Source organism: Sceloporus occidentalis, unplaced genomic scaffold, assembly GCF_023333645.1.
Source record: "Sceloporus occidentalis isolate IW3139 unplaced genomic scaffold, rSceOcc1.0.p SCAF_4, whole genome shotgun sequence".
Classification (NCBI taxonomy): Eukaryota; Metazoa; Chordata; class Lepidosauria; order Squamata; family Phrynosomatidae; genus Sceloporus; species Sceloporus occidentalis.
In genome coordinates, this window is record NW_028316984.1 from 84,754,132 (window position 1) to 84,779,705 (window position 25,574).

General features: G+C 45.0%; 2 protein-coding genes across 4 annotated transcripts in view; both read left to right on the forward strand.

Moving 5' to 3' along the window:
- The window catches only part of LOC149314215 (zona pellucida sperm-binding protein 3-like), a 15,664-nt gene extending 14,523 nt beyond the window's left edge, over positions 1–1,141 (forward strand). For both annotated transcript variants that reach the window (XM_089523409.1, XM_089523408.1), the window contains exons 8-9: positions 38–247; positions 847–1,141. In XM_089523409.1, coding sequence (XP_089379535.1) covers positions 38–247; positions 847–1,112 — 476 coding nt within the window. In that variant the 3' untranslated portion in view covers positions 1,113–1,141. The remainder of the gene's footprint in view (positions 1–37; positions 248–846) is intronic.
- Positions 1,142–6,121: 4,980 nt separating this feature from the next.
- Positions 6,122–17,223, forward strand: LOC149314216 (uncharacterized). 2 transcript variants are annotated; one of them, XM_089523410.1, is made up of 7 exons: positions 6,122–6,205; positions 7,313–7,413; positions 11,054–11,164; positions 13,203–13,259; positions 13,599–13,751; positions 15,720–15,842; positions 16,981–17,223. In XM_089523410.1, the coding sequence occupies exons 2-7, from the start codon at positions 7,357–7,359 to the stop codon at positions 17,026–17,028; spliced, it is 549 nt and encodes a 182-aa protein (XP_089379536.1). In that variant the 5' UTR covers positions 6,122–6,205; positions 7,313–7,356; the 3' UTR covers positions 17,029–17,223. The 2 variants fall into 2 exon arrangements, with proteins under 2 accessions (XP_089379536.1, XP_089379537.1); XM_089523411.1 differs by lacking the exon at positions 6,122–6,205 and adding an exon at positions 6,416–6,449.
- Positions 17,224–25,574: the final 8,351 nt, after the last annotated feature.

The window sequence follows — 25,574 nt, forward strand, 5'->3', positions numbered from 1 at the left end:
GCCAGCTTTGTGTGAAACTGTGTTGCCTTTTTTGCAGAGCTGTTTGGAGAAACAGACATCAAACTTGGTCCCATTGAACTGAAAGAAGAGCAGGTGAACTCCTCCATGCTGAATGCCTCCAACACCTCTGACCTTGTAACTATTGTGGCTAGTTCTGCCACATTGAGGACACCACATGCTGCCAGGATACCGGCTAACCAAGTGGTGAATATTATCATGAGGGGTGAAGTAAAGGAAGATTCACTTGGTGAGAACTCCAAATTTCCCTATTGCTTATTTAAAACATTTATAAGCCATGTTTTAAGGATTTTAAAAAAAACCTTCCAGTAACTCCTGTCTTTCCTCTGTCAAGGACTGTAAAACTGTGGCTGGTTTCCTGGCTCTGGTTTTGGCAGGAAAATGTGGTGATGAGTATGCCCCAAATGCATACGTATATACAAATTAGTATATACTGAAGCTAGGGCTGGAAGTGTTTACCTTTGTGAAGAATCAGTTAAGTTGTCGTCCTAGGCTAAACTGTTTCTTGTTAAGCTGACAACAGACCAAACTTCTAGCATCTGAAATTGTTGACTATCAATAAAATAGATTGGTATAGAGCAATAAAGATGTTTTTCCTTCTTATCTTATAATAGGAATCCAGCTGAAGTATATTTTTCCAACTAGAGTATCACAGCGTTTGGGGAGGGATTTTTTTTAAAGACAACTACCACAGTTCCAGTATCCACACTAGCTGGGGAATTCTGGGAGATGTAGTCTAATAACTTTTCCAGCTTTTGAGCATGGCTCAGCAGTTCAGGATCTTTTCTATGCATGGCTGTTAACTCTTTGTTCTTCTTTCCCTAACAGGGCTCAGTTTCCCTTTCTCCACTGCCACCCTAGTCATAATAATTGCCTCTTCCATCATTGTATTGGTCTCTGTCCTGGGCTGCTACTGCTCCACCAAACGCTCTCACATGGAGACTGCCCGTGCACCTTTGGGACAGCCAAGTGCTGTTGCAATGGCACCGGCAGCTGCAGGATCATCTGGGCCTGCTGTCTCTGGGGAATCCAGTGCTGCCTCCAAGAAATCTGATGGGGCAGTTCTTGCAGTGAGTGGGCAACCTACTGTCTAAATTGCAACTGTTTAGCAAATAAAGGTTTAGCTGTGCAAAAAATCTAAGGTGTGACTGCAGTATATTATGTTCTTGCAATCCAGTTTTCTGATTGATTAGAGCAGAACTTGGACACATGTGGACAGACACCAGCCAGCTTGGCTGTTGGTCATGCACGAGGGATTTGGGACATTGTAGTCCAAAACGTTTTTTCAAACCTGGGAAACTCCAGGGAGGCAAGCATTAGCTGGGTTTTGTTCCTTGGAAATGAGGACTGCAGGCTATGGCAATTGTGTTTACATGAGGGGTTGGCATTCTATTTTCCCATTCTGGAATCCCAAAGGCCACGTATTTGGTCAAAGAAAATTAGTGGGATGGCGGTCCCCTAAGGTTGCACTGGATCCACAAGGACTGCATGCAGGTCATGACTCCCACCCCTGATTTATACATAGGACTTTATCACACATGGGGAAAATTGGGGGTTTAAACGGGCATTATCCAGCAATATTTGTGCAGTTGCGGTTTTCACATTATCACGATTAAAGATGACTTATCCCAGAAATAACCAGCAACAAATCATTCACAGAGAAATCCCATGAATGATTTGTTGCTGGTTATTCCTAGGATAAGTCATCTTTAATCGCGATGGTGTGTGAAAATCTTTACCACAATCATGCAAATATCACTGTATAATGACCATTTAAATTCCCAATTCTCCCTGTGTGATAAAGTCCATATTCAAGTTAAGTAAATGTGAAGGCATACAACATTAACACCTACCAAATGCTAGCTCCCCTGTTAGATCTCTAGGGGGGCAGAGGGCATCATATAGAACGAGTTAGAAGGGATCTTGCAACACTTACTCTAAAGCCCTTATCACACGTGAAAATTGGAACTCCAATCCAAAGCCATTCAGAAGTGAAGGGGAAGTAGATTCAATTCGAATCTATTCCAATTCACATGATTAATTATCACACTTGAAGAGCGAAATTGTGGTCATTCCTGAGGCATAGCTGAGCAGATGCAACGTAAGATATCACACCAGTACATACCATGCAAATTCAACAATTCAAATTGGCACCCTTGTGCATGCTCAATGGGGCTCTGAACACATTGAGAACTTTTACAGTTCCGGAGTGAAGAAGGGGGCCACTTCCTGTTTCGCATGAATTCAAACCTCACATGAATGACTGCTTCGTGTTTCTTCTTCCCTTCTACTTTGTTCTATCTTTTATTCTATTTCAACAAGTTGGCAATGTCCGCAACTCCCACAATGTGTGGTCTCCAGTATGTGTACGCGAGTGTGTATGCGCGCATGTGTGGTATCCAAATACATATATAAATACATATATACACATATACATGTATATATGTATACAGACACGTGTATATACACACATGTTTATGTATGTATATACATACGTACATATATATATATATACACATACACACACACACATATATATATGCATGTGTATATATATATATGTATATTTGTGTGTGTGTATGTTACAAAAATGCACAGGTGAAATAACACACCACCTAAATTCGAGTTGAGGAAGGAGAAAAATGGAGGGGGAAAATTCGACTTGAGGAGGAAGCAGAAGAACGGAGGGGGCAAACGGGGGCAAGATCGGGGTGATAGAGGAGGGAGAAGGAGGAGGAAGGAGGAGGATGGAGGGGGCAAATGGAGGCAAGATCAGGATGCTGATGAGGAGGAAACAGACGGGGCAAAAGGAGGCAAGATCAGTGACAGGAGGGAGGAAGAGGTGGAAGCAGAAGAACGGAGGGGCAAACGGAGGCAAGATCGGGGTGATAGAGGAGGGAGGAAGTGGAGGAGGAGAAAGCAGAAGGACAGGGCAAACAGGCAGGATCGGGGTGACAGAAGAGGGAGGAAGAGGAGGAGGAGGAAGCAGAAGAATGGAAGGGGCAAGCGGAGGCAAGATCAGGGTGACAGAGGAGGAGGAAGCAGAAGGACAGAGGGGCAAACGGAAGCAAGATCGGGGTGACAGGAGGGAGGAAGAGGAGGAAGCAGAAGGACAGAGAGGCAAACCTAGGCAAGATTGGGGTGACAGAAGAGGGAGGAAGAGGAGGAGGAAGCAAACGGAGGCAAGATCGGGGGTAGCTGAGGGAGAGGAGGAGGAAGGGAGGAATCCAATGGGAATGATTTTCAAGTTCCCATTGGCAAAAAAAAAATGGTTCTTTTGAAAAGAATTGCAAGAAAATCCATGACAAAAAAAACCCGGGTTAAGGGGGATTTATACCGTGCCCCCCCCCCCAAGTCGGGATAGAAAACCCCGCTGCAAGTATGAATGACCCTCATTTAAATTGGATTGGAGCCCAGGTTAAAATGCAGTGTGAATGGACCCAGAAAGAAAGAAAGCAAGGAAGAAAACCTTGGGAAACCCCTCGATTGCAGATCTGGGTGAGGGGTGTGTGTGAAGTACAAAGCATGGCCCTGCTCTGTCCACGTTATAACATAACGTTAAAACATAATATATGAATATAAGGTTATATTCACTCCCCTCTCCCGAAGCTCTCCAACATACACCAGCGACATCGGAAACAACCACTTTTCCCCCTTGGCAGCACTGGAAGAGGGGGCAAACGGAGGCAAAATCAGGGTGACAGAGGAATGAGGAGGAGGAGGAGGAAGCAGAAGAATGGAGGGGGCAAATGGAGGCAAGATCGGGTTGACAGAAGAGGGAGGAAGAGGAGGAGGAGGAAGCAGAAGGACAGAGGGTGCAAATGGAGGCAAGATCGGGTTGACAGAAGAAGGAAGAGGAGGAGGAGGAAGCAGAAGGACGGAGGGGGCCAACAGAGGCAAGAGCACTGGAAGCAAATGGCGCAAAATTGCAGCGCCGCATCATGGGAAATGTAGCACCTTGTAGGTTGGGGTGTGTGTACCAGGACCAAAGCAAAGTTGCATTCCACACCAAGACAATTCAAATTGACCGTGGAGAAAGATTTGTGAATTTGCTAGTTCACCAAATTCACCTACTTCTGGAGTGACTTTGGATTGACTTAGGATCGGGCTTGGAATGACTCCGCATAGACAGCAATTGCATGTGATAATCTATCATGTAATAATGTGAATTCACATGGTTGGGTCCGGAATGGCTTCGGATTGGAGTTCCAAAAATTGTTGTGTGATAAGGTCCTAAATAACCGCATCCTATTTCACTGTATATTCTATAGGAAGGATTTTGTAATGCAGTTGGGAAACTTTAAGTGGACAGGACAACAGTCAGTCTTCATCTACCCTCCACCCAACCTGGTGCTTGGCAAGATGTACCTTAGGGATGATGTATGCTCTAATGCTAAATGGTTTAACTACAACTCCCATAACCTCCGCTCACATCTGCAGAAACCATGGTGGGGAAGACTGGAATTGTTCAACCCATTCAATACCTGTGGAAGACTTTAAGATTTGTATGAATGACACATGAAATGAAGAACCATATGAAGATGAATTTGAAATTCTAGAGAGCTGCAATAAGAGAAATGGGGAAGAAATGCATGCTAAATGGACAGATTCAGTCAGGGAGGTCACCTCTTGAGTAACCCCTTCCTGCCTTAGCCAATGTAAGCATCCAGCTTGGGTTGCTTCATCCTTGCTTGTCTTCTCTTATGCCTTGCACAAGAACACTTTGCTTTGTACAAGAACAAATCCAAAGAACCTAGTATTCTGTACCTCATCTATATTTTTAAAACAGCTTCAAAACTCTTGTTCATCCTTCCTTGGCACAGTGGCGTCACTAGGGTTGGTGTCACACAGTGCAGTGTCACCCCCCATTGACTCCCTCCCATTTCACACCATAAATAATGCTTAGTAATGCTTTTTTTGTACTAATGTTACTCATAAATTGTAATTCCCATAAACCACTGAATGTCATGCTAATAATTGTGACATAAACAACTAGCAAAATTAAAATTATACCTTCAAATTACAATATCATAGGCACAGCCTAAATGTATTTACATATACATAGTAAAGATTTGGTAGATTTGGTTAAATTTGATGTTTTCAAAGAAAATTGAAAAATAATTACAAAAATAAAATTTCATTAAAAAATAAAAATAAAAATTTTGAAACTTGAAATTTTGATTTTAAAGAATTATGGGGCCTCTCCTTTCTCCTCCCACTGAGCTTCACCCCACTTCCACCATCTCTTTAAAGGGAACCAGGTGAATGCCACAGCCTGTTTTGCTAAAAGGTAGGTGTTCGAGGAGCAGTGGTGTCACACACTCCCTTAGGTCCGTACCCCCTTCACACACACACACCCCACAGTGATGCCACTGCCTTGGCATAGACCTTCTGAGGTAGGTTACTATTGCTACTTAACAGTCAGAAAAGTGAATCTGGAAGGGTGACTTCTTGTGGTGAGCCCATGAGAGAATGATTTGTTCAAGGTCCATTTCAGCATACATATACTGTTTACTAACAGAATAGAAGAAATTTAGAAGTTCATATTCTATGTGCTGTGTTATATATGTAACTCAATGCAAGCGCCTGGACCTGCTGAAATAATGCAAGTTCAGGTCACAAATGGTGGTGTAGTGGAGCCAGGACTTGTAGGTTTGCAGTGCTGGGAATTCATTATTACCTTTGAAAATAGATGCAGGGCCGTCGATTTTTCAAGCAACAGTATGTTGTTCTGACCTATCCCTGCTGTGCTACAGTAAATCCTGAGTGACTTTACAAAAAACATTCTCGTCTTGGTGGAAAAAATGGCGAGAATTGATTTGCTGAAATGAATCAGTATGGCTGCCTGGTTCTTTTCCTTCTGTGTGGAAGGATAGTTATAGGAACAGTCATAATAATGAGTGCTTGCATTTGGAAACTTAGCACTACAAAACCTCCGAGTTGACACACAAGTGAAGGCCTATGTTGAAAGCATTATACTGACCAAAGAACAGAATGCTCTGCGTGAAGTTGGGACATTTCCTCCTTTGTAAAAAGGGGTCTGGCTCAATGGTTGAAGCGTCTTGAGTATCTTGAGAAAGCAACAAAATTAGGAAAGGAATACTTCAAATGTGAACTGTGTCAGACAACTGAATGAACTCTGGGCTCAAAACCTAGAATCTCTTGCACTGTGGAGGCAATAGCAGAGGTGAGTACTAGGGTAAAAATGTTCTAAAGCAAAGTTATAAAAGAGTAGGGTGGCAGCTATTGGAAACTCAAGTGAAGGGGAAGGCATAGAATAATAGATATTCCTCTTATGGCTACTTCTATAGCAGCAGCCTGTGTTCAGAAATTAACACAGGTAAAGCATTTTAACATTTTATCTCCAGGCTTTACCTGCTGAATGATGGATTGTTGTTAGACTGATGTTAAAGAAACTGGAGAAGGAAAAAGTAAGCAAAAAAAAAAAAAAAAAGGCACAGACACATAATCACATTAATATTTTATGGGGAAAATGGATCAATACGGAGATAATTAAGTTTAAGAAGAATATTTATAAAAATGCTTTAGCGGATACCAAACTGAGTATATAATGTAATTATGGGGAGGGGGAATATTAAGTTATAATGTAAGAAGACAACAATATAACATATGTGAATACAATAATGGAATACAAAGTAGATCAAGTTTATGTATACAAAAATAAAAAAGAAAAAGAAAGAAAGAAAAGAAAGAAATCGAAGTGAAACCCACCCACTCACCCTGCCTATTTGGATTTTTGTAGTAAACAGTGAAAACATCAAAGGAGTGGGTGAAGAAAAGAAAAGAAAAGAAAAAGATGAAAATCTAGAAATCAGGGAAATGCCAACACCTGAGTAATATTTAAATATTTAAACGAAATAGTAGGACAGATTGCATTTTGGCACTACAGGATGGGACATAAACGGAAGGGAGTTGGTGTCCTCCAGATCTTTTTTGATTGCAACTCCCATACCTTCTGACCATTGGCCATGTTGGTTGAGGATGATAGAATCTGTAATCTGAAACACCCGGAGGGCACCAAGTTGTAGATATATATGTCTATTCACTTTCCTCTTTTAATGGGCTGTTTTAGTTTTGCATCTCACTGCATAATCCTAGTGGATGTTTTCTCGAAACTAAATTGTGCTCTGTTTGTAAAAAAATAAATAAAATAAAAATAAAGGAAAAAGGCACAGTTGAGGGTCTAGGTAAAATAGTGGTTACATACAGATTTACAGATTATATAAAATTTATGCTATTCTGTGGCATTCCTAATTCTTACTTCCACTCACAGGTGCATCATCTGTGGAAGGTGTGTAAACAGTAGTGGGAAACATCATGGAGACATCACCTTTGCTGCAAAAATTTCTTGGGGTTCAACCCAGAGCTTTTGGGGTGAGTGAGGGTCTATGAGCGAACGTGAGTTTGCCTGGGGAAACTGAAAAGATTATGAAGTTTAACAAAGCTTGTCATGAAGCTGCCCTTTGTTCTGACTTTGCATCTCTTTCACATTATACAGTTATAGCACCTTGATTCCATTTTACCTGCCATGGCTGTGCCTAAAAACTTAATCCAGACAAGACAGAGGTGCTCCTGGTCAGTCAGAGGGCAGATCGAGGAATAGGGATCCAGCCTGTGTTAGATGGGGTCACACTCCCCCTGAAGACACAGGTTTGCAGTTTGGGTATACTCTTGGGACGATATCACATGGGAGGAATGTCTCTCAATTTTGAAAAAAAAGAAAGTAGGGCCAATTCAAAAACGAACACTATTACGTGAATGGTTGTCAAACACACAGAAGAACACAGCACCCACCCCAAAGCTAAAGTAGTGCGAATGCAAAAGAAGTTATCATATGAATACGTACCCTTCCTAGTCTAGAGTTCAAATTAATATCCCTCCACATACACAGTGAGGGCAGAATTGGATTGTGACCTTTTTACACTTTCGGTGGGGCTTGCCTCCAGTTACCATGGTTTTGCCTTGTTTCATGTTATTTGTTCATTCATTACCCCTTATTTCACGTTATTTAGGCAATTCATGTTTAGTCATTCATAACCCTTTATTTCACGTTATTTAGGCAAATCACATTATTTGTTCATTCATTACACCTTATTTCATGTTATTTAGGCAATTCACCAATTCAAAACCAGTTGAAAGCAACCTGGTGCTAGGTTTGAGCATTGGACTATGATTCTAGAAGGCAGGGATGGAATCCCACTGGGTGGCCTGGTGCAAGTCACACACTCTCAGCCTCCTCAGAAAATGGCAATAGCAAACCCCACCTGAATAAGCCTGCCAAGAAAACCCAAAAAGTGGAGTGGGGGTCTCCAGATGATTGTGTGTGTGTGTGACTGTGTCTGTGCCTTTAAGTCTCCAGCTATGGGGGAAATGGGGGGAGAGAAGGAGTCTCTCCCATTTGGGAGAGCTTTGCTGCAGCCAGGTTGTGGGGGGCCTGGACCCTCTCTGGCCCATTGGGGGTCCCATTGAAGGCAATGGCGCTGCTTCCTTGCCATGAATCGGAGGAGGAGGAGGAAAGGGGAGGGGAAGCTGTGCAGGAACCAGAGCTGGTGATTAAGGCTACATCCACACTGGAGAAATACCCCAGTGTGGCACTGCTTTAACTCTTTGTGGCTCAAGGCTATGGAATTCTGGGAGTTGGAGTTTGTTGTGAGCCCAGAGAGATGCCCCTGAGGGGAGGAAAACAGACCCCCCATTCCCTAGGCTGCCCCACTCCATCCTCCCCCAAAGGAGGAGGAATGGGGGAAGAAGAAGAACTCTTTGGGGCTAATTAAAAAGGGGGTCTCTCTTTTTGAACCCCCATGATCCTGAGGAAGGAAGACAAAAAGGTCCCTGAGGGACACAAGGGGCCAGGAGCGGGGCAAGCCCCAAGCCCACCGTTTTGGGCAGAGAGAAAGCTTGCAGGGCATCTCATGGAGAGCTCCCCCCGCCACTCTTTCCTGTCAAAGGAGTTTATCAGACAAGGGAAATTGGAAGTATAATCCAATGGCAAACCGAACGCAATCATGGGGCTTCACGTTATTGTGTGATAGGCAATGGGAAGTCAGTTCGAATGCAATTTGAATTCACGTAAATTCGCTGAACTAGCGAATTCACGTGAATGCATTCTGGCCCCATTTTCTTTTCATTCAAAATTAAGAGAAATTCCTCTGGTGTGATAAACTCTTAAAACAGCTGCTTTTCCTTCCGGCTGCTAGGGAAGACCTAGGAGCCCCGGAAGCCAAAACAAAATAGAAGATCATGGGAATTGATGCGGGGGGAATACCAGGGCCACAGCAGACATGCATATCACACCGAACAACACTGCACCGAATGTGCAGTAGCCTGGGAATAGGATTTGTGAATTCCCTAGTTCACCAAATTTACTTAAGTGTGGATTGATGTGTGATTGCGTTCGGAGTGTGTTCGGAATGCAAGCGAATGCGTCTGATAACCTTTCGCGCAATAATGTGAATATGCATGATTGCGTTCAGGATGACACTGGATTATACTTCCAATTTCAGTCTTGTGATATCGTCCTTGGACTCAGCTTTGAACCTGGAGGCCCAGGTCTTTGCTGTGACCAGGAGTGCTTTTGCACATTTAAAACTTGTGCGCCAGCTGCGCCCGTTCCTTGAAAAACCAGATCTGGCCACATTGGTACATGCCTTGGTTACATCCCGTTTGGACTACTGTAATGGGCTCTACATGGGGCTGCCTTTGAAAAGTGTTCGGAAAATTCAACTGGTTCAAAGAGCTGCTGAAAGGCTGTTAACAGGGGCAGATTACAGAGATCCTACAATGCCCCTGTTGAAACAGCTTCATTGGCTGCCAGTTTGTTTCCGGGCACAATTCAAGGTGCTGGTTATTACTTACAAAGCCTTACATGGCTCAGGTCCACACTATTTGGCAGGCCGTTTCTCCTGGTATGAACCTGCCTGGACTCTGAGATCCTCTGGAGAAGCCCTTCTCTCCGTCCCAACACCATCACAAACACAGTTGGTGGGGACGCGAGAGAGGGCCTTCTCGGTGGCTGCGCATAGACTCTGGAACTCCCTGCCCAGGGAGATCAGAATGGCTCCCTCCTTGATGGCCTTCCGCCGGCAGGTGAAGACCTACAATTGCTATAAGGACAGGCTGGGATGTTAGACCATTTTAAACATTTGTTACAGTTTCCCCCCCTCTTATTTATAGTTTTATCTTCTTAAAATATGTTTTTTTTAATAACTATCTGTTTTAATACTGTTATAATTTAATTCCTTTTTAATGTACTTATTATTATTTATTTTATTTATTTTTTATGTTTTTAATTGTACTGTTTTTAATGCTGTGAAGCCGCTATGAGTCCCAGTCCTGGGAAAAGAGCGGGATACAAATAAATATAATAAACAATAAATAGATAGATAAATAAATAAATCCTGGGATGTGTAGTTTAATGAGGTATTTAGAATTCTCTATCAGAGAATTCTAGTGCCCCATCAGATTACAAATTTAAGGATTCTGGAGGATGCAGTAGTAAGGACTGGACTATTAATGGTTCAGCTGGACCAACTTTTCCCCTCCCCTCACAGTGCTGAGTAGGAGAAGGATGCACCTAATTGTCTTCTGCTGCTTTCCTAATCACTTCCTGAATCTTGCAGTGTTTTTACCATTATAAATATTTTTATATGTTACTGAACCATTAAATAAATATGTAGAGAAGCAGTAATGTGAATATGATGAGAATTTCTCTGTTATTACCTAGAATTTGCCTCCAATCCTAGTGTTAGGAACACAGTTTTGGCTCACATTAAAGCCTTTATCTGTATTGTATTATAATTTGTAAGCCACTTTGGGTTCTAGTTTTAAAGAGAAATTGGGATATTGATGATGTTATGATTAAAAAGTGATCTGTATACAAGCAATATGCACAGCTGTATGTGCTTTTTCTTCCTCACTGGCTTACAGTATTTACTTTCCCATATTAATATTTCTTCTATGGTTTTATAAATACTGGATCCTGAGGTGTAGTCCTTGGAGTTTCTTTCTTTTATAGGCAGTGCTGGTGATACTGGGATTGCTTCAGTCAGCCTTGGGAGGTCTTTTTCTCACCTTCCGCTGTTCCTACACAGATGATGTTGGCATTCACTTCTTCTCTGGTATCCTAGTAAGTAGAATGAGGATTTGGAAATCCTAGAAATTCCAGGCATTACTTTTGCACCCTAAGAGTGTGATCCAATGGGGCTGTTTTCACACCAAACTATTAGTGTTCATAATGGGCACAGGGTAGGTCTTAACCATCACATCTGGTGCTCTGGTAGGCCCCTTACTTGAATGCTGAATCTGAAGCCCATAACAACAAGTTCAATGAAAAGGTATTTTGGGGCACAGAGTTTGGAAAAGGGGAACTTTGTGGACTATCATTCCTAGAGCCCTATGTTCAGTGTGGTCACTGGTCACACTGCCTAAGGAATTATGGGCGTTGTAATCCAGCGCTGTAACTTTTCCAAGCTCACCCTTTATAGCTCTCTAGGAAGCTGCTTTATACCAAGTAGCATTGTCTAAATGGAATGGGGAAACATGTGGACCTTCCAATGTCTTTAGACTGCAGATTCCTTCATCCATTACTGGTGGCTATTCCAGCTAGAGCTAATAGTAGCTGCAGACCAAAAATGTCTCAAGGGCTATAGTTGCCCAGCGTTGGTCTATAATGACCATCAGCAGCAATCCAGGTTTTCTTTCCTTTATAGGTGGGATGCTTTTATCAATAGATAAGTGTATATATGGATCTGTTTAACCTTAATAGAGGCGGGTTACAGACCGCCCGTTTGGGGCAGCCTGTAACCGGCCCTTTCCCCGCTGTATCGGGGCCTCAGCTGCCTCAGCCACCTCGTTTGGAGGCGGCGTGGTGGTGACGTAGTCATGGCGGAGCCCATCTGTATATGGCAGCGCCATTTTGTACGGATTGGGTCCGTACTAGGGTTAGGGGCGTGAAGAAGTGACGCCCCTTTTTAACCCTAGTACGCGCTAGTCGCGTACTAGGGTGCCCATTTGTAACGGGCCAGAGTTATGAAAGATGCTGAGCCCTATCTCCCAAATGGTTCCAGAATACCCCTACCAGAGGCCTTTTCATACTACACTATGATTTCACTGTAACTGTCATGGCAACTGCCTATGGATTCCTAGGATCTGCATCTTAGAGAGGGTGATTTAGAATTATCAGCCAGAAAGCCATAATACTTTGCATCCAGAGGATGCAGCCATGGCAGTTAATGTGGGATCAAAGTACTACCAATATGTAATGTGAAAGGGCCCCTAGGGTGGACAGAGATTGAGTTTATCTCCCCTTCTGCATGGAAAATATATCTGCATACCACTGAACTATGAGCTTTTCCCACATACCACTTAGCTGTGGGTATACACAGAGATCAAAAAAGAAAACTGGACCACACATTTTCAGCGACCGTGTAGGAATCCCAGAGCTGAACCTAAATTTTGCACAAATCTAGCCAAACATTTGGCATTTCAGAATCAAAAACAACATCTTAAGAATGTAGATTTTTAGGGTTCATATAACTGTAGACATATTTTAAGACAATAACATTGCTAGGACTAATTGTTTCTCTACTCTGTTTTAAATATCTCTCATGCAGCTGTGTATTTAAATGGGAATTGGTCATTTTAATTTGGCTGCATTCAAAGCTCACCAGTTTAATACATCTATCTAGAATCTCTAGTGGTACCCAGACTTTTCACTATCATAACACAAATCCTTCCCTTCAGTGGCATACATCTTTCACATACATATTTCCCAGTGCTTGGGGAAGGACTTTTGGGACTACAATGCCCAGAATCTCCAGACAGTATGGTTGAGGATTCTGGACATCATAAGCCAAACTACCTTTACTGAGCTCTGGTCTTTCCCAAACAGTTTCACATTCACTAACAGTAAAGATTGCAACCTGCTACCCATTTATGTGGATGTAAATTTCACTGAATGACCAGGATGAATGTCAGTTCTCAGAAGACATACATATGATTGTGTTGTAAGAGACTCCTCTTTGTTCAGATGTTATGAAACTCTGCACATTTCCAAAAACAACAAAATACCATGGGGATTTCTGATACTCTTTTTCCAGCTTTATTTTAAGCTATTTCAAACTTTTGCCATCTCTTCCTTCAACTTGTTTTTTTCCCTTTGCTAGTTGCTCCTGGCTGGAATTGTTGCCATTATAGCTGATAGATTTCCCAACATTGGCTGGGTAAGTAGCAAATTCCTATAATATTTCTCATCCATATTGCTGTTATTCCAATTATCTACTTTGTTGTTGTTCTGTGTCTTCAAGTTGACTCTGACTTACGGTGACCATAGCCTATGGTTTTCTTACCAAGATGTCTTCAGAGATGGTTGGTCATTGCCTTCCTCTGAGGATGAGATAGTGTGGCTTGCCTAGAGTCACTTAGTGGGTTTCCATGGCCAAGTGGAGATTTGAACCCTGGTCTCCCAGAGTTCAACTCTCAACCCCCTACAATCATCTACTTAGCTGTGGCTTTTGTTATGCTGTATGAATAATATTTGCTTTCCTCTCTGTTTCTCTCAGGTGAAAGCCTGTTTGATCTTCCACATTACTGCAGCTGTAACTGCAGCCGTGATCAATTTTCTCTATGTGAGAGACATACTTTATTTTTTCCCGACTTTCTGCACCTTCACTGACCGGGTCCAGCATGGATGCAGAGTGCTTACCCGGTTTGTGGTACGTTACACATTTGGTAAAGTCTAGCTCTGATCCTCACCACCTTCCACTCTCTATGGCTCTGGGCACATCATGTCAGTGGAGCACTGAATCTCCTCTGAGGTTTAATCCAAGATTTGAAGGAACTATCCGGAGTCCGGAGTTTTTCACCCTAAATATGTTCAGCATCCTGGGCAGCACCAGCTTGAGGCCCAGCTGGTATCAATGTTGGTTTAATTCCAGCACCAACTTAAAACTTGGTTTTTCATTAAAGCATTTGAGGCCTGATGCTTTCACCAAAATCTGTATCCTTACAGGGGTTTAAGATGTTTTGACTTTTTAAATTATTTAATGTGTTTTTTGAATAAATTATTTATACTGTTTTTAATTTGTAATTGTTTCAACTGAATTTATTATCAGAGATCAACTGGGGTTATTATCATTATCACTATCATTATTACTAATATTACAACTGAAACAAAATGTTGAGGAAGGGAAAGAAAGAAGTCATTATATATATAAAAAACAAATAACAAAGTTAATCAATAGCAATAGCAAGTACATTTCTATACTGCTTATCAGTGCTTATCAGTGTACTCAAGCCCTCCCTGAGCGGTTTACAATGTGTAAGCTAACTGCCCCGAACAAGCTGGGTACTCATTTTAGTGACCAGGCTGGGTTGACCCTGAGTCCCTGGCTGGAGTGGCTGCACCACCAGGACTCCTTAATGTATATAGAGAGTTTATATACTTTGAACAGAGAGTTCAAAGAAAGAAAAAGATGTGTACAGAAAGAAAATTATGGAAAAAATGCCTTGAAACCTGGAAAAAACAAACTACTACATGGTCAGTGCATTAATACGATTGAGGAGAATGTTGAGAAGGGAAGCATCTAGAAATATGTCAGTGAACCTTCAGAATATATAGTAATCCACATCTTAAAAAATGAAGGAGGCAAGGAAGGAATGCAGAAGGCATTTTTAAAACACATTACACAGTGACCTTTCAGATACATACTTTACGGCGGTCTGCCGCCGCCGCCGCTTGCTCCGTGCGGGAGCCATAGTAGTCACACCGCGCGGCTCCCGCGCGGAGCAAAAAAGGAGCTCCAAAATGGAGCTCCTTCTTACGGCGCCTCTGTGACGTCGCGAGGCGCCGCTGGCGCATTCGCGATGTCATAGGCGCCACAACACGTCTGGACGCTATGCGTCCGATATGTAAAGATGGCGGCGCCCGTATGAACAGGGCGCTACCATCTTGTACATATTCTATACGTACTAGGGTTAGGGGGTGCGGAAGCACCGCCCCTTCCTAACCCTAGTACGTATAGAATACGTACTAAATGGTGGTGTGTAACCCGCCATAAACTTCATCAAAGCATCTGAAAAATGTTCATTCCTATGCCTTCTCTAACCTGGCATCCTCCACACATATAGGAGATATCACATGGAAGGAAATCAGGGGAATAAAAAGGCATTTGTCGGGGAAAGTCATGCGACTGCAGCCAAGATTTTCACACACACCAGAATCTGAGAGGATTTATCCCAGAAAGAACCAGGAATGGTTCAGCAACAAACCATTCATGGGGACATCCATGAATGGTTTGTTGCTGGAGCATTCCTGGTCCTTCCTGGGATAAGTCCTCTTAGATCCCGATGTTGTCTGAAAAGCTTTGCCACGGTCACATGACTTTCCCAGGAAAATGCCTTTTTAATCCCCTGATTCTCCCCATGTGATAGTCTCCACATCCATCATTCCCAACTAGAATTACATGACTGTCCATGAGTGATGTGATTTACACTTCAACATGAGTGAACGGTCCCAGGCTGGGGAAGGCTGCTCATAATACATTTGTTGGTCCATCAAGTGTCATAGGACTTGTTCTCCCCCGTGCCCCCCCCCCCCCCGCCTTCATCTGTTATAGAGTAGAATATGAGTGGATTTTAACTAAAAGACTGTCACATCTTTCCTTGTCTGTCTTGTTCTTTAGTTCTACTGCACAGCACTGCGAGGGATTGCTTTTGCAGCTGGGACAGTGGGCATCTGCCTTGCCATTTCTATAGCTGCATTTGGTTGCCAGACGGTCTGCTATCCGAGTTCTGAAAATACTGCAGTAAGTGCACAGATCAAACTGCCTTATCCCTGTTACTGAATTTGAAACAATTACTTTTTCAGAGTGCAGTTGGCTAGGGCATTCTGGCAGCTGTAGAGCAAAAAAAAAAAATAACTTTTCTAAGGTTCTATCTTGGAAGATGTAGTCACTATATATTGAGTCAAAATATCTAATCATAGCTGGTCTACCATTAGGCACAGCATGCAGCAGATACTAGAAGCAGGTGCTGCTGAGGAGGAGGTGGAAAACTGAAATACAGTGTGCGGTGCAGCATGTCTTCATCCCCTAAGTTAAGTTTGGGCGGGGGGAGTCTTTGAACTACCACCAGCATTGAAATATAGGCCCTTTCCAGACAGGCCCTTTGTGGCGCGTCCACGACGTGCTAAGGTTGCATCGGGGTGGTGCATGCACGCGCCCCGCAACCCTGGCACATCATGCATGCGCCGAAGTTGCGCAGCGCCATACATACGGCACATAACTGTTACGTCGCAGGTGCGCAGCTTCCATATGTTACAGCGCCGTCTTTGGGGCTTTGCGCCGCCGCAAGAAGGAGCCGCTTTTTTGTATGCTGCGGCGCAGCTGTGCAGCAAAGAGAGGCGCCTCTTCTGGGTGGTCTGTAACCTGCCAAAGTTCAGCTGCTCACAGTGGTTGTAAAGTAGATGATCTGGGACTTTTTGCTGACAGCCAGTTTATACTATTCTTCCCTCATCCCCACCTCTTTATAAAGTTCTTCCATAGCATAAAATAAAATAGTTTGAGGAACTGGTAGTGTCTGATGTTGGTAAATTAGAGCTGTGGAACTTGTAGCTTTCCAGATATTGCTGTACTTCAGTGCCCCCAGTCTGAGGCAGCATGGCCAATAATCAGGGATGAGGGGAATTGCAGTTCAACAGTGTCTGGAGGGCCAGTTTTCACACCCTGGTTTTAAATTATGTTTCTTTTTCATCAGATGATGCTTTCTGAAAACAGTTTGAAAAGATTAAAAATTCTTTGTTTTGGCTTGTCTCTTGCCTAACAATAGCATAGACTAATAAAGGAAAAAGAGACCCTGTCAAAAATCTTTCTCTTGATCTAGGGAAATGTTTTTTGCTGGTCTATTCAGCTCTTGATTTTTTGTTTGTTTGTTTTTTCTCCCCAGACTGTTGTTAATTTCAGATTAAACGAAGGTAAAATAGATCCAGAGTGAAGGCCGGTCTCAGAGGTGATGCTGAAGCAGGAGCCTGTTCCCACTTGCGATTTACAACGCTTTAAAATACACCGGTATCAGTTAAATTGATTCAAAATAACCCTGGTCTTATCCCGCGTTCCGAATCGCTTTTTTTTCTTCGTTCTCATTTACCAATTGATTCGCTTTAAGTGAGCCGCTTTCGTTCCTATTCAAATAAACGGTGTATATATAAATCGGTTTTAGCCTTATTTCGTTCCCACTCACCATTTTGGGGCTGTCAATCAAAGCAACGTCATCATAACGTCGCTTAAATTTCGCGGTTTGTTATAGAAGAACCAACGAGGAGGCGCTTAAAGTGCCTATGAGTCCTGCAATTATTCGTGGGGAAGGATGGTTGAGGGAGAGAAAACTGCCCAAAGCACTTTTGCTGCCTTGGAAGAAAGACCCCAGGCTGGGGGAGGCTTCTGGCAAAGCGAATTTGGGGAGCCCAAGCTGTTTCCAGAGAAACTGTGGGGATGGGTTTTGCAGGACAGCATCCTCTCTTGATGTCTCCCAAGACAGCCAGGGAGAAATCCCTTCAGAGAGCCCAGAGATCAATGAAGGAGGCTGCTGGCAAAGCGAATTTGGGGAGCCCAAGCTGTTTCCAGAGAAACTATGGGGATGGGTTTTGCAGGACAGCATCCCCTCTTCATGTCTCCCAAGACAGCCAGGGAGAATCCCTTCAGAGAGCCCAGAGAGCAATGGAAGAGGCTTCTGGCAAAGCAAATTTGGGGAGCCCAAGCTGTTTCCAGAGAAACTATGGGCATGGGTTTTGCAGGACAGCATCCCCTCTTCATATCTCCCAAGACAGCCAGGGAGAATCCCTTCAGAGAGCCCAGAGATCAATGGGAGAGGCTTCTGGCAAAGCAAATTTGGGGAGCCCAAGCTGTTTCCAGAGAAACTATGGGGATGGGTTTTGCAGGACAGCATCCCCTCTTCATGTCTCCCAAGACAGCCAAGGAGAATCCCTTCAGAGAGCCCAGAGATCAATGAAGGAGGCTGCTGGAAAAGCAGGGAGGGAGCACTCTTCCCAAAGATTCTCTTTCCAGGGTTGGAGGAGAAGGCAGATTCCGTTTGAGAAAGAGAGGGAGAAAGGCTCTATTCCCCCCCCCCCCCCCATTGATCAGAGCCCTTCCCTGCCTGGGCGAGATCAGATGCCTCCTCGCAAGGAGGCTTCCCTTCCCTGCCTGGGCGAGATCAGATGCCTCCTCGCGAGGAGGCTTCCCTTCCCTGCCTAGGCGAGATCAGATGCCTCCTCGCGAGGAGGCTTCCCTTCCCTGCCTGGGCGAAATCAGTGCCCAAGCGGGCAGGGAATGCCTCTTCGAGAGGAGGCTTCCCTTCTTGCCTCTCCTCCGTTAGAAATGGGTTCTCCCCACACAGAGGGGAGGTTGCAATCCACCGGGGGAAGCCTTGTAGTCCTTTGGCAGATGCAGGCGCTTGAGCAGCCGGGACTTCAGGCGCTTAAAGCGCTGAAGAGATTAAGCGCCTGTAAACCATTAAAATAAAAAATAAAAAAAAAATCCTTATCTCTTATTGAAAGACCACAGCAGACAAAGGGGTGAGGGTAGCAAAAATGGTGACAGCCACGACGGATGGGGACAGAAAGGGCAACTCCCCCAAGGCCAGCCCCATCGCACTCCGCTCCTCCCATCCAGCTAACCTGATTTCAAAGGCTGTCGTTCCTATTTAAATGCTCCGGTTCCTATCCCGATTCAAGGGAAAAATGTAGGTTAGACCCTTCTATTTTTTTAACCCGCGTTAAATGACGAAAACACGAATCAAATTTATAAACCGCTGTACGATTCGATTTCTAGCGGGGACAATTGCGGGTTGCTCTAGAACTGTTCTAGATTTAATTTGGTTTCTAATAGGAACGATGTACCTTGGATTCGATTTGTAACACGGAGTATAAGCAAGTGAGAGCACCCCCCAGGACTCAAGAAGAGTACCTAATGGAGACCCTGTTGTGCTTTCATTTGTCCATGGCTGTTTCCTAGCTTTTACTCCTCTTCTGTATCCTGAAAACAATAAAATGTTGCCAAGATGCAGCTCCTAGAATCAAATAATTCAGTTTGCTCTGGAGTCAGTGCTATGTGATGGCTTGAGTGTCATCCTTGGCCCAAGGCGATCTGGGATCAGATATACACTCACTTGTGATGTCTTTGGGTGTGACAGACAAGGCTTGTGTGCCTGATTTCCCAGTGATAATATTTCCTCTGAAATTAGCCTCTGATTTCCCAGTGGTAATGCTTCCATAGTAATGGCCAAAGAAAGAGTCCCTCCTTTCCCCTCCCTCCTGAAAATTATCAGGATTTTGCCTAAGCAGAGGCATACTTTTGGAAAGCAGTAAACTGTTCATTTCAACGAACCAGTGTGATTTCCTGTTAAGAGTTCTACAACAGGGTTCCTAAATCTTAGGGTCTGGCCCCTCTTTTCTAGTCCTCAGGGCAAAGGCGAGGAACTTGAGAGAGTGCAATCTTGAAAAGTGTGTGTGTTTAGTTGTTAGACTTGATGTTTTTGTTCTGAATGGCATACTCTGTGAACAGCTGTGATTGCTGCTTAAAGTTTCAGTGACATTGCCAGGGCCCACTCCCCTGTGATATCATAAGGAATCACCCTTAGGCCTCAGCTTTTGGCCCTGAAATTTCAAGAGCAGGGGTAGTTCTGACCAAGCAACCATATTCTACAAAGTATGTGCGTCTGGAGAAACTCTGCACTTTACATGGGAACCATCACTGATGAATATACAGCTGTCCTTCCCTCATATAGCAGACCCAGTGTGATTTACATAGACCCAGTACAGATGGGCCAAAAGCGGTGTGGCTGTGCCGATACTAGGGCTTGGGAGCGCGCAGCAGCCCTAGTATGTATGTGCGCTGCCATTTTGGTGCACGCATGTTTAGACAGCGGGCATACCAATGACGTGTCATGTGCGACGTGTCCAAACAGCTTGGTGCACAAGACACGTCATCGCGACACCCCAGGGAACAAATGGCAGCTTAGCATCACGGGAAGGAACTCCATTTCACAGCTCCTTTTGGCAGTGGATTGTTGCCGCAGCTGTGAGGCCGTCCCTTTCTTCTCATCTGTACCGGGCCATAAACATGTCTTCTTAAACCTCATTCCCACTGGGCATATAAACTGACATATCTTGCTGCGAGTCCGCTTCAGATCGAGTATTGGAATTGTATTCAAATCATGGTTATTGTTCCCATTCCACCAGGCGCATACGGACTTGGTTTTTATTAGCTCACATTTCATTCCCATTTACATGTCTCTGGTGTATTTTGACGTGGATTTATTTTGCTCCCCATTCCCATTTGTGGAACCAGTTTTTCTGTTTTTTTTTTTTATTTACTTTGAGCTGTTGCTGAAATGCTTAGGCGATTAGACGTCATTGTGACACCTATTTCTTCAGTGCATTTTGACGTGGACTATTTTTGTTCCCTGTTCCCATTGCATCTTAAAACCTGTTTTTCTTATTTTTGTTTTGGGTTGAGCAGTCAGTCAATCAATCGCTTAGGCACCAACCCTGGTGTAGTGAGGTACTCAGCAATGTGGAGAGAGCTGAAGGGGCTAAGGGCAGCCAGGTGGTGGAGGTTGAGGGGAAGGAGGAGGTTAACCCAGAGGTGGAGCCAGTGGAGGAAGGAGGAGGAGCTGAAAGGATTATAAAAGCAGAAGGGCTGAGGTGTGTGGGGAGGAAGGATGGATGCGGAAGAGCTGGTCAGGCAGCAGTGGCCGGGGAAGGGAAAGAACAGGGTTTAAGGAGGCCAGAGAGGGACAGAGTCCCTGTGCCTCTTCCAAGAAGGACCCTACGGCCAAAGCAAAGGCCCCAAGAGGAGAAGAGGTGACAGAATCCTCGAGAGGAGGGAGTCTGGGCTTTTGTGGGCTCTGGGGAGTGGACAACCAGAGACCTGGAGGATTTGGAGGACGAGTGGTGGAGTCCACAAGAGAAGCTTTGGGAAACAAGCCACGTCACGATGGGAAGTGGAGAAGTCTGACTTGAAGAATGGACTTTATGTTTTGAGTTATCATCTACTGGATACAAAGTTATTTTCTTATTGAAGGTACAGTTGTACCACACTTGCCTGAGTAAGTTTGTTGTGCATGTGGGAGAGAACATAAGGGGAGGAGTCTGTTTTCTTGCAAGATGGAGTCTGCTATGCCAGCCCTGCCCACATTGGTGGAGAATGCGGGCACTGACCCTAGGGCGGGGCCAAGGGCTAAACAGGAACAGTTATTCCGTTGGCTTACTGAACAGCAGCAAATTCTCCTCCAACATATGTCCTCCCAACAAGCCAGGTTCTTAGAGCAGGTCTGCAGGGCCCAGCAGCAAGCCCAAGAACAATTGGTCACGAAGCTGGCCGATTTGTGGCGAGCTCAGCGGCTGGGGTCAACCGAAGAACAGGAGAGGGCGTTGACGGGGACGGAGAGGTTAAATCCCCTGAGACTCATGAAGATGGGGCCCCAAGATGATGTAGAAGCATTTCTAAATACGTTTGAGAGAGTGGCAGCCGCGGCCCAATGGCCACAGGAACAATGGGCCCTGATTTTGACTCCGTGCCTAACCGGACCGGCACAAGAAGCCGTAGACACAATGTCCTCCGAGGAGGCAAAGGATTACCAAAAAGTAAAAGGGACAATTTTACAAACACTTAACATCTCAGAGGAAACATATCGCTTGAGACTGAGAGACCTACAGTGGAAGCCGGGCCTGCACCCGAGGACCTTGGGACAGAAGGTGCGTGCCTGTGGTTTGCGGTGGTTAAAACCTACAGAGACGTCAGCAGGAGAGGTAGCCGAGTTGGTCCTAGTGGAACAATTTGTGGGAGCTTTGCCACTTCCAGCACGTAAGTGGGTGCGTTGCCATCATCCCAAGGATTTGGAGATGGCGATAACTTTAATGGAGGCCTTTACCGCAGCAGAGGAGAGTGAGTTGGGGCAGCCCCAACGATGTCCAGAGGTTATTCCGCCAGGAGGAAGCCGGGTTCTACCTAGCCAGGGAAGAGGACTTGAGCCAACCCTGGCGGGGATGCATCGTGGATTGGAGGAAGAGGCACTTGCGGATATGGAGCAAGCCGAATCTCAAAGGACAACGAAAGTGGACCCTAAGGTGATGGCTTGTCGTCCGGTGGTCTGTTACGCATGTGGGATGGAGGGCCATATTCGTCAAGTTTGTCCCGGTATAGAATGTTCCTGGGTGGACGCTGGGAAAGCTACCCAGGTAAGTGGAAAACCCTCGCCACCGTGAGTGGTGGAGGCGAGAATAAATGGAAGGAAGGTGGAGGCTTTAGTAGACTCGGGGTGTAACCAGACCTTGGTGCGAGAGGTACCCAAAGTCACAGGGGTCCAATGGGTGAATGTACGATGCATACATGGGGACATAAAGCCCTATAAGGCGGTATGGGCCCAAGTGGAAGTAGGAGGGAAGAAACAAAGGTTGAAGGTGGGAGTGGTACCCTCCTTGAGAAGAGAAGCCCTTTTGGGGCGGGATTGGCTCGGCTGGTGTGAGTTGTTAAGGGAGGCAGAGAGTTTAGAAGGGGAGGCTGTAGGGCCTGTGGTTGTCGATTTGGCGGGATTAAGAAGAGCCCAGGTGGTTGCCTGGCAGCAGGATGATCCCTCTTTAAAAGAAGCCTTTAGACAGGTGCAAGAGGAGGCCAGCGGGGAAGGGCCCCGGTTTGAATTAAAAGGAGACCTGTTATATCGAGTTCCTCCAAAAAAGGACGCGGAAGACCCAGAAGCACAGTTAGTGGTACCGCTGGCCCTGAGAGGGGAGGTGATGAGGTTGGCCCACGAGATTCCCATGGCAGGTCACCTGGGGACAGAAAAGACTACGCAGCGGGTAATCCAACGTTTTTATTGGCCGGGGGTGTTTGCAGAGGTAAAGGCTTTTTGTAATTTGTGTCCCCAATGCCAGTTGTTCCAAGGGAAGGGACCTCCGGGTGGGAAGCTGATACCTCTGCCCATTATAGAAGAGCCTTTTTCCCGGATAGCAATGGATATTGTTTGACCGCTAGAACAGGCGGTTGGAGGTTTCAAGTATTTGTTAGTAGTGGTAGACTGTGCGACCCGTTATCCAGAAGCAGTCCCCTTGAGATCAATGCAGGCTTCACGGATTGCTCAGGAATTGGTGAAAATCTTTTCATGAGTGGAATTCCCCAGGGAAATCCTGACAGATCAAGGAACGAGCTTCATGAGTCAGACCCTAAAGAAAATGTGGGAGATACTGGATGTACGTCCCTTGAGGACCTCAATTTATCATCCCCAAGCTAATGGCATGGTGGAAAGATTTAATAGGATTTTAAAGAGTATGTTAAAGAAATTCATAGAAAAGAATCCCAAGAAGTGGCCACAGCTAGTGGAGCCCCTTTTGTTCGCCTTTAGAGAGGTGCCGCAATCATCATTGGGATTTTCCCCTTTTGAGTTGGTCTTTGGATGGAAACCTAGAGGGATCTTGGATATCGTTAAGGAGGGGTGGGAGGAGGAACTTCAAAATTCCCAGTCGGAGCTGCAGTTTATCTTGCAGATGAGGCAGCATTTAAAGGAAATGGGACAAGTGGCCCGGGAAAATCTGGCCAAGGCACAAGCCGATCAGAAACGAGATTTTGATAGGCGAGTAAAGGAAAGGGAGTTGCAAATAGGGCAACAGGTCTTGGTTCTTCTACCAGCCCAAAAAGCAAAATTATTCGCAAAGTGGCAAGGGCCCTATGAGGTAGTCAGAAGGGTGGGACCGGTGGATTATGAGGTCAGAATGGAGGGAGACCCTCTTAAGAAGAAAATTTTCCATATTAATCTCCTAAAGGCATGGAGGGTCCGAGAAGCCCTCTTCAGAGATGGGGAGGAAGAATTAGAGGAGGAAGAGGAGGGGTTAGTAGGGCCACAGGCCAAGGATTTCCAAGAGACCGGGGATATACCTGTCTTGTCAGCTTTAAATGAAGAGCAGCTATCACAGGTGAGAGGGTTGCAGCAGAATTTCGGCGATGTTTTTCAGGGAAAGCCAGGTTGTACCGATCTTTGGGAACATGCTATTCAAACTGAGCCGGGTGCTATAGTCAGGTTACCCATTAGACCCTGGCTTTGGAGACTACAGGAAGTGATTAACAAAGAGGTAGCTGCAATGTTGGAGCTGGGGGTGATTGAACCTTCCGTTAGTCCATGGCGTAGTTTGCCAGTTCTGGTCCCCAAACCAGATGGATCAGTAAGGTTTTGTGTGGATTTCCGCCAGTTGAATAAGATTTTTAAGTTTAATGCCTATCCAATGCCAGGGGCACTAAACCTGTTGGACCGACTGGGGCAGGCCCAGTTCTTGTCCTCCATAGATCTAACAAAAGGGTATTGGCAGATTAAGTTAAGGCCAGAGGATAGGGAGAAGACAGCTTTTGCCACACCCAAAGGACTGTTCCAATTTACTCGAATGCCTTTCGGCCTGCATGGGGCAGCAGCCACCTTTCAACGCCTTATGGACATAATTTTGAAGGATTTATCCTTTTGTGCTGCAGCATATATTGATGATATTATTATTTTTAGTGACTCGTGGGAGGAGCATTTAAGATATTTGTCTCTAGTTCTGGAAGCATTGAGGGCAGCTGGCCTTACTGCAAATCCAAAAAAAATGTGCAATTGCATGTCGGGAGGTGAAGTACTTGGGCCATATAGTAGGGCAGGGGAAGATAAAGCCCTTAAATGATAAAATAGTAAAAGTGCAAGATTGGGGGATCCCGCAAACTAAAAAGCAAGTGCGACAGTTCCTAGGTTTGGCGGGCTATTACAGAAGGTTCATTCCCCATTTCGCGCATCTTGCCAGTCCGCTGACAGATCTGACTCGGAAGGATCAGCCTCGACGGGTCAGGTGGGGAGCAGTCGAACAGAAGGCCTTTGAGAGGTTGAAGGCACATTTGTGCAGTTTTCCAGTTTTGAGGGCCCCCGATTTTTCTAAACCCTTCGTCCTACAAACGGACGCTTCGGATAAGGGCCTAAGAGCAGTTCTGTCTCAATTGTGGGAGGATGGTGAACATCTGGTTTTATATTTAAGTAAGAAGTTGAAACCGGCAGAGGAGAAGTATGCAGCAATAGAAAGGGAATCCCTAGCGATCAAGTGGGCTGTCACAGCGCTACGGTATTACCTGTGGGGGGCACCCTTTCAGTTAGTAACAGACCATGCTCCTTTGACTTGGATAGCCTCCATGAAAGACACGAATCCCTGAATTACGCGTTGGTACATGGCCTTACAGCCATATGCGTTCTCAATTTGTCATCGACAGGGTCTTCTCCATTCTAATGCTGATTTCTTTTCTCGACAGGCCACCTGGATGCCCTCACGCCCGTCATCTCTCTTGGGGGGGGGGGGTTATTTAGTGAGGTACTCACCAAGGTGGAGAGAGCTGAAGGGACTAAGGGCAGCCAGGTGGTGGAGGTTGAGGGGAAGGAGGAGGTTAACCCAGAGGTGGAGCCAGTGGAGGAAGGAGGAGGAGCTGAAAGGATTATAAAAGCAGAAGGGCTGAGGCGTGTGGGGAGGAAGGATGGAT